Below are 9160 nucleotides of genomic sequence, written 5' to 3'. Positions count from 1 at the left end.
TATTGCTACCTGTTGCTCGTTACAAATTACCTTGCTATCAAACTATCTGTTACCGACAATTTTAGTGCTTGCAGAAAATACCTTGCTGAAAACCGCTTGTCATTTCCTTCTGCTCCTCGTTGGGTTCGACACTCTTACTTATCGAAAGGACTATGATTGACCCCCTATACTTGTGGGCCATCAATACTTCGGTGGTTCCTATGACTCAGGAGAGAATAAAATGAAGCTACCAAAAGACTACGTCTTCGCGCTCCATTGTCTTCAAGCGAAAATCTTCGTGTACCATTATCTTCAATGTCTCCATACATTTTTAGGGGTCATCTTTGATGGGTAAACTGAATCCATAGGGACTTATACCTGTGTTCTCCTATGAATCTCACAAACACATTAGTCCCACAACCAAGTTTGTCGTCAATACTCCCAAATCAACAAGGGGTGGCACTAGATGCACTTACATATAGTGGCTGGGGGCGGGGGTCTAGGGTTACAAGTTAGTCGATTACACACAAAAGGGAACGTGTTGTAAACAACCTCTAATGTCTTGGAGTATACGTCAAGTCTTCAGGAGCCTTCCTTTCACACGCCATGGGCCCCTTGACGTAGCCCACTGGTGAACCGATATGGAGGTCCATGACCCAGTCCATCTGGCCGGGAGACAACGTGGTGAGTGACCCACAATCCGGAACACCGTTAGTAGCCCCTGAACCAGTCTTCAAATCATAGACGCTCCTCGGATCTTTCGAGTTGTTCTTCATTCTTTGGTCTTCAGTCTCGAAAATTGGTTCAATGAATCCTTATGTATCCGATGTTTGGTTCGTATTCGAGATGTTTCAGGTCCACCTCGGTTTACGGCAAGCTCTTCGTTACTTCCTTGTTGCTCCGAATGTCGGAAATCTTTTCGCACAACACCCCCTTAGTTGTGAAGTATTCCCATGTTTGGTAGGGTAATGATGGTTGGGGCTGAGGCCGACATCGCTGCCCCATCCCGTCCATCAACCTACATGGCTGCAAAGACGTCTCTGCCGCGCCGGTCAGTGCTAAGTGCAAACGTGGGTCAGGACTCACCATCGCCCATCCCATCAAAAAGGCGACCGTGCGTTTCTACAAATACAAATTTTAACTATTGCCAACTCAATTCTCGCGCATGACGCACATGAAAAAAGCAGATTTAATGCACCATGGCTCGGCTATGCCACCGTCGCTTCACAAATCTCCCTCGCATATAAAGGATACGAGGGTCACAAGCGAAGAGTTACACGTCATTCCTTGTCGTGATCTTCTTCCTCGTGCTCTGCCTCTTCGCCCCAACCTCCGCCGTGCTCCCATGCGCTTTCCTGCTTCCACTAATTGCCGACGGTCTCCCACAGAAAAGATCCAGGGGTGTGGGTTATGCCCCTGCCTCGTCCTCATGTGGGACCATCACTGTTGAGGGAGAGTGGAATCACTACACAATGTCTCAAGGCCAACTGGACTGTCTCTCTAATGCCAGGCATCTACCCCATCGGAGCTCGCGTATGCACGTCCGGGGCCGGTCATCGTTGACCAGGATACCTTCCAAGAACCCACCCCAACCCCTAGAAGAAGGAGCGGGTATGCTTTTGTCCCCTTTTCTTATTAGAGGTTTGGGATCTCCAATTCACCCCTTCTTGCGGGGGACTCTTGCATTTTTACTGCCTCCAATTGCGTCATTTATCCCCAATTCAATCCTTTACATAGTGTGTTTCATCACCCTATATGAGGCCTTCCTCGGATGCTCGCCGCACTTCGGCTTGTGGCATACATACTTTCGTTTTCAATCGGGTTCGAGGGACGACATATTGTCAGATTGCGGGGGTTCCATCTGTCGGTTTCCCGGATCAAGGTACCATGACGGTTTCCCGAGGAAACCACCAATGATGGAGCACATGCACTCTACCAAACAACTGTACATGGGTTGAAAAAGGAATATATGAGATGATGCACACCACCAAACACACCATGAGAAATACTTCCTCCGCCTGCCTTATTAGCTCTCTTATTTTGGGCAAAACTTTGACCATAAATTTAATTAATAAACTAAGAAATATATATCACAAAAAAATACTGCAAGGAACTTGTTTCGAGGTATCTTTTTGTAGCATGTACTTTATATTATGTTTGTTGTATGGATGATCAGAATTTGATTCCAAACATAAGGGGTCTACCAGACTAAGGCATAGCCTAGTGGTGGGAAGGGGCTGATGCCTTCCCACCCACCCAGGTTCAAGGCACGGTACTTGCAATTTGGGTTTGTTGCACCAATTGTACTGTAGGGGATTTCTTTATAGTCTTTCTATCAAAATAAATAAATAAAGGGTCTACTAAACCCGGAGGAAGTAAGCACTTAGAGCCTCTTCAACAAGTTTAAAAGAAACTTCTTCTAAAAATACTTTTACGAGGTGTCTATATAATTCAGGGGAGGTTTACGTGAGGTGCTTTAGCAAGTCCTGTAAAAACTTTTTTTGAAAGTGTTCTTTTAGCAGTGGCGCGACGATGGCGAACAATGGGTGACAACGGCAAGCGGGTGGGTGGGCGACGTGACGATGATGGTCGTCGTCGTCGCCTGTGATGGCAGACTCCGCCGGCGGCGCACTGATGTGGCATTTCTACATAAAGGGGCCATCCTTCCCACGATGAGAGGGGAAGTTGAGCTGATTATACGGGTCACTACAAAATTTATAGCGTTTAACGAAACTGGTTAGACATTTTTTTGGGCCCAACTTTCACCCGTATGCCGCTTCCCTGCTGCTCATTTCCGTATACCGCTCCCATCTCACGCGACCCCCTTAAACCCCAGAAGCCTCCATCCGCGGCGCCCCCAACGAAAACCCTAGCCCGCCATGGCCCTCGCGCTCCGCCTCCGTCGGGCCCTCGCCGCCGCCTCCACCTCCGCGTCCCTCCTCCGTCCGACCGCCTCCGCCGCGGCATCCCCCCATCGGCCCCCCCTCCTCGCCCCCTTCGTCGCGCCGCTGCCGCTCCCGCGCCTGTTCCTACCCGGGGGCGCCGCCGGCTTCCGGTCGACGGCGGCGGCAGCGGCACGGGGTAACTACGGCGGTGGGGCGGACGACGCCAAAATCGACCCCGACGAGATCCTCTTCGAGGGGTGCGACTACAACCACTGGCTCATCACAATGGAGTTCCCCGACCCCAAGCCCTCCCGCGAGGAGATGATCGAGACCTACCTGCAGACCCTCGCCAAGGTCGTCGGAAGGTATAACGAAGTCCCCCTTATTTCGTTTCTTGTCAGAAATCTGTGAATCGGTCAGGAAATGGACCTGTCTTCATGTCGAATTAGTCTTATTTCGTTTCTCGTTAGAAATGTGTGAATCGGTCAGGAATCGGACTCATCTCGTGTCGAAGTAGTCTCAGAGGATGAGTCTGATTGCTTTCCTTTCTTGTGTCTTGTGTATGGTTGGAGTGATTGAAGGCTGCGTGTGTGTGGTATTCATTTGGTTCGGATATATGGCGTGCTGTTAGTTTGATTGTCGTTCCATATTAATATTTTTATTAACAAAGGTTTACGATAATAATCTGTAGTTGCAATTGCTGGAATCATTGAGCTGCTTGTTGCTTTTTCAGGTGAGTGGGTGATAGCTTTGAGGGCGGGTGTCATGTTTATTTTGGTGGCTATGGATCTGAATTATGTCAACAGAATTTGATTCTTGCGATAATGTGCCTTGTTCTACTTATGGCGACTAATAACGTTTTAAAATTTTATATGCTCGATAGCTCCAGTGATTTAGTCATGAATGATGCAATTTTTTTGTGTGTCATCAACATTTTTTGACTTGAATAAACAAGAATTATGGAACGGAGGGGGTAGTTTGATACACCTATGTCAAGTAACATTGTTCTGTTTGGAGCATTTTTGTATGTGTGGTGATTTGAAGTATTCAAGATATTCTAAATTCACTGCTATTTATCATTTCCTGAGTGTAAAGACATGCATTTTCCATAATCCAACCATACATTTAATCCTGCCTTTTCTAGTTAGGGCTCTCCACTAAACTAGACGTGGGCCACTAGGCAGAAATATCAGAAGTAGCACCTCGAGATTGACCTGAAAACTAATATCGTTTGCGCTGTCAGCTTTGTTGCTTTCTTCTGTATGAAATTAGAATAGTAATTAACTGGTTATAAAGGGAAATATAGAATAATTTGATTTTGGAGAATGGCAATGGTAATTTTTCATAACGTTTTGGTAATATATAACTTAAGTCATTATGGGGTCTACATCTAGTATTTTGAATGTACTTTTCAGTTCAAAGATCCCATTATCTGTTATAGTTTCTGCAGTATGTTCTTATTCATCGAATTTGATGCTCACTGCTAGCTATGGACAGGGGTGCGTGGAAGCTTGCTATCCATGTGCCAGAGCCATGAGTTGGTTGCGAGATCTTATGGGTTTCACCTCTAGCCTACCCCAACTTGTTTGGGACTAAAGGCTTTGTTGTTGTTGTTGTTAGCGAATGGTCTGTTTCTACACCAATGAATACTGCTAGCGAATGGTTCCCTATATTTGATGGTTCTGTTTCCGCTCTTAAAAGGTTAAGTCGTTGCTCTTGCCTAGAATTTGTGAAGCTGTTGCTTATCAAATTGATGGCTCTGAAATTATCTAGTGAAGGCATGCCCTTATTTATGATGCTAATGTTTCTTCCGACTGATGTGTAAGCAATGTAATATCATTTGCAACATTTAGCTGAGCTCTTAGCTTCTTGTAGTTATGAGGAGGCTAAGAAGAGGATGTATGCTCTTAGTACAACAACATATGTTGGTTTTCAAGCTGTAATGACTGAGGAAATGTCAGAAAAGTTTCGCGGTGAGATGATGTGATATATAGACTTATATTCTGTTTGAAATGTTTGTTATTCTATAAATTTAAGTACCTTCTTTTTTTGCATTTTGATCAGGATTGCCTGGAGTTGTTTTTATCTTGCCTGATTCATATTTATACCCAGAGACAAAGGAGTATGGAGGTTTGTTGTATTCTTGTTCATCAATTACTGTTTAGTAACTTCCTATGCCCCCAATCTAATCTGTATGTGTGAATTGGTTTCATCAGGAGACAAATATGAGAATGGTGTCATAACTCCAAGACCACCACCTGTTCAGTATAGCAAACCGTCAAGGAATGATAGAAACCGCAACTATCGTGGGAATTACGAAAACAGTCCTCCACCGCAAGGTAATTACCAGAACAGTCCTCCACCTCACGGAAATTACCAGAACAGGTCGCCACCACAAGGAAACTTCCAAGGGTCCCGCCCACAGCAAGAAGTAAGAGGCTACGCTCCACAGCAGAATTACACACAAGCTGGACAAGATGGTAGAGGTTATGGGAGGAATGATTCCGCCGACCGTCCAGGTTACAATGCACCTGGTGGGTACCAAGGGCGTGTAAATGAAGCCGGTCAAGGTTTCCAAGATCCACAAGAGCGCAGGAGTTTCTCGCAAGGACAGGAAGGAGATCTCAGGCCTGGTGGCCCTTCAGCACCTGGAAATTATGGTCAACCGCCTGCACCTGGAAATTACGGTCAACCGCCTGCACCTGGAAATTATGGTCAACCGTCTGCACCTGGATCCTATGGGAAGCCATTTGGACCTCCAGCTTATGGGCAACCGTCTGGATCGAGATATGCTGGAGGTAACCAAGGGGGTCCTGGTTATGGTGGAGACAACAGACAGGGTGCAGCGCCTGCATATGGAGGAGATAACTTACAAGGGGTTTCCGATCAGTATCCTAGCCCAGGTGAAGGACAACAAGGGAACTGGCAGGTATAAAAGCATTTGTCATATGATTTTTACTGGCACTATGGACAAGTATCGGATTAAAGTTGATCAATGTTGATATCTTTTGTCCATAAAGCTTAAATCGCATAATTATGGTGCGACCTAGTACTTCGATCAAACCTATGAATATTACTTTTATCACGCCTGTAGTGCTTGCCCACTGAGAGGTTGAAGTTTGTATGTTGACTGTTAGATTTCAGTTTCCACATGTCTCCTAAGTGGATTAAATTTTTGTTCTTAAATGCTCACCCACATCTGTTTGGTAAACCATTAGAGCAATGAACCTCCTAAGTTGTTAAATATAAGTGCAAGCATATATTATCATTATTCAATCATTTATAAGGAAATCCTGACGCATACATCAAACCCAAGCTATGACAATCTTATTCTGTTCCAATTTCTCCGCACACTCATTTGGCAGCAGCGGTCCCTGAGGAATATGCCTATGAAAAATTGTATCTGTAGTCTTGCTATAATACTGTTAATCTGTGGCTAATCACTGATGCCTCTTCATTTTGGTGTCGTGCAGGGTAGGCAGTAAGGATCTGATGAGAAGTAGCTTCACGAAGAACAAGGCATTAGTTGCTCTACTTGAAATGTAGAAATTTCCACCTGTAAAATAAACAACCGAACTACTTTATTGCCTCCTGTTGCCTGCATTGACATCGTAGACTTATAAATCGATGTGCGTTACTATTTCTTGTAGCCATATATTTGACTTTTTGAAAGGTTTGTGAAGTCTGGAGCGGTCTGTGCTTTTGATGGATGTTTCATGCTTTAGTTGTCGTCGAACTTGTGATGTAGTCCTGCAACTTATGATATAAGCAGTAGAATTATTGCATTTGATGGCCCGTACAAGTGCACTATACACGTACAAGTTGATGCCTGAAATTGCAGCCTCAAGCAATATTCCTTAATCATTTGCTGCGGTGATCTGACCATTTCACCTGTGTTGGGAAATGATCGTTGGTATCATGCAGTAAGCATATACTGCCTGTGATTGTTACTCTTGACTCTTGGATGCTCATTGACATTCGCTAGACTTACTTTTCGAGAGGTACCGTTTAGATGCTTTGATCGATCTTGACATTGGGCATCTCAATCCCTGAGGATGAGATTTCAAAAGAATTTTGTGGGTCAACTTTCAGGATCTATAGAATAAAATCTACTTTTCAATGGAATAATATTGCGATATGGACATAATGGGGAAGTGCAGTAAAATATATGTTCTTTTTATAAATATACCTATGAACACACATATGCACACCCTATCCATATGACTACACCTAAGAGATCGAACCCTACCAAGAGACCAAACATACGAAGTTTGAGATTGTCAAAGTCACCACAAATACCTTGTAGCCGACGAAAATGTCATTTCCCATTGAACAAACATTGCATAACAAATCTTGGAAAATGCAAATTAACCATCTGAACTCATCCCCTCCAGGCTCTGCTGGTCAGTCTGTGGAATCACCTTCCCTGTATCTGCTACCCTGGCGGCGGCAAGGGAAATCCTGGTTCCTTGGCTTCATTTACTCTCTCTGTTCTATAATATAAAAGCGTTTATATTATGGGCTGATGACATCGCTTCATTTTTGAGTTGGTTTTTCGAGCTCTGAGCCTCTTCGAGTTCGTCGTGGAAGATGACTAGCTTGACGTCGCTTCTATGTAGATTCCTGTCGTTTCCTTGTAGTAGCAAGGTTAATGTTCCTCATCGTACATAAGCGATAGCGAGATCTGGTGCCAGGCGCTTCTGATCAATTAAAGGGTTCGACATGCGACTGCGGCTCAAGGACATTGGTCCTTAGGGGCATGTTCATGAAGACTGCCTGACTGCCATCGATAAGGTCAGGCCAACTCCAATAGGAGAGCATCGGCAGAGGTGCGTCGGCGGCTCGTTTTGACGACGATAGTGGTCGTTTGGTGGTAGACACCTCAATGTATTTTTTTTTATGTTTGGTATATGTTTTGTTCCTCTGGTGAACTTTTATAATGGACGGTGCACATACATCACTCGGTTAAAAATAAAAACCTCATGTAGAGTTCCGATAATCCAAAATCCTCACTCAAATAAATACAATTGATTTTCACTCGGCTACAAATACAATTTGGACTGATCCCAATTGTGCGACTCAGCTTAAATGTGGCAAGCCGCAAGCAACACCTGCCCTGACCTCCTCCCATGTCCACACTATAAATGCCAGCTTGTCTGAGCCAGCAGGGACGCATGCCACACAGACCCCCAAGGAGACCCACCATCAAACATACATACATGAGAGAAGGAATTGCATATCAAGTGTGAAGAAAAAGAAGAAGAAGAAGAGGTGAAGCCTTGCATGGAGATGGAGAGCCTCCCTTCATCTGATAGCCAAGAATGACTTGCCTATGCAATGCCTCTGCTAACTGATCCATCTCACCATCGGCTGGGAAGCCCCTGTGATGGATGCAGTTTGTGTGGTTGCATGGGTGGGTCTTCTTGGCTAACCAGAGGGGCTCTCATCCACCATGCCAGGCCATCCCTCTTCAAGAAACAAAAATGAAAAATCTCTCTGAAGCCACTGGATTCGATCTCCTTTGCAGGTCGAGTTCAATTCGGCAATGCGATAATCGTCTACGCGTCCCGATCTCACCTTCTGAATCCTTCTTTCTTTAGGTGAGAATCAAATGCTGTTTCTTCAGGTGGGCAACTCTTGGATTCAGAATTCAGTCACCATTGTGTGGTTATTGGGGAGACTCCCTTTGGTAAGTTACCAAAGCAAGATGTGTTCAAAAAAAAAAGTTACCAAGCAAGATTAGTACCAGGCTTTGCTGTGTCCAAGCCCCAGGTAGATGGGGACAATTTCCCTGCTTATTATTTCTGATGTTCTGCTGCCACCAGGTGCATGCAGGGTTTGCCAGGTATAGTAGTACGTGCGACAGCCGTCACCGGATCCAAGAATTGGACAAGCTTCTTTCTGCCAGACCGAACGGACACGAGGAGTTTGTGCGGCGCCACACGTGTGACATGAAGTACAGCACACACACGGACGTGGCCCCGTCCCGACGTGTGCCCTCGCCGTGAGCACGTTGCACAGAGGGAGGGTTTCGTCTCCATCTGTCCAAGTGTCATGTTCCACGCTGCGAATTAAGATTTGTTTACGGGCGACGTAGAAACAAAGCTGAAAAATGCAAACAAGAATCCGGATCTTTCTAGGGCGTGTTTTTTTTTTACGGATAGGGCGTGTTTGGTTTCCCATACGGAGGTCGATAGACTGGCTGCATATAGAGAAAAAAATTCGCTAACGGTGTTTGGTTATTTGGCTCGCATCAATTCCGTGTATTGCACAATGTTTAAAGCACTCTAGGATCA

The 9160-nt window shown here is 45.1% G+C and overlaps 1 protein-coding gene and 1 long non-coding RNA gene across 2 annotated transcripts; both read left to right on the top strand.

Moving 5' to 3' along the window:
- Positions 1-2771: 2771 nt before the first annotated feature.
- On the top strand, positions 2772-6574 carry LOC125550864 (multiple organellar RNA editing factor 1, mitochondrial-like). The gene is made up of 5 exons (XM_048713975.1): positions 2772-3229; positions 4740-4837; positions 4929-4994; positions 5081-5793; positions 6338-6574. Exons 1-5 carry the CDS (start codon positions 2859-2861, stop codon positions 6347-6349), a joined length of 1260 nt encoding a protein of 419 aa, XP_048569932.1. The 5' UTR covers positions 2772-2858; the 3' UTR covers positions 6350-6574.
- A 1476-nt stretch (positions 6575-8050) lies between these two features.
- Positions 8051-9160, top strand: LOC125550863. The gene is made up of 2 exons (XR_007301969.1): positions 8051-8553; positions 8690-9160. It is a non-coding gene; the product is annotated as an uncharacterized LOC125550863 (long non-coding RNA).

Source organism: Triticum urartu, chromosome 4 (genome assembly GCF_003073215.2).
Source record: "Triticum urartu cultivar G1812 chromosome 4, Tu2.1, whole genome shotgun sequence".
NCBI lineage: Eukaryota > Viridiplantae > Streptophyta > Magnoliopsida > Poales > Poaceae > Triticum > Triticum urartu.
This window is presented reverse-complemented; position numbering and strand designations above follow the sequence as displayed.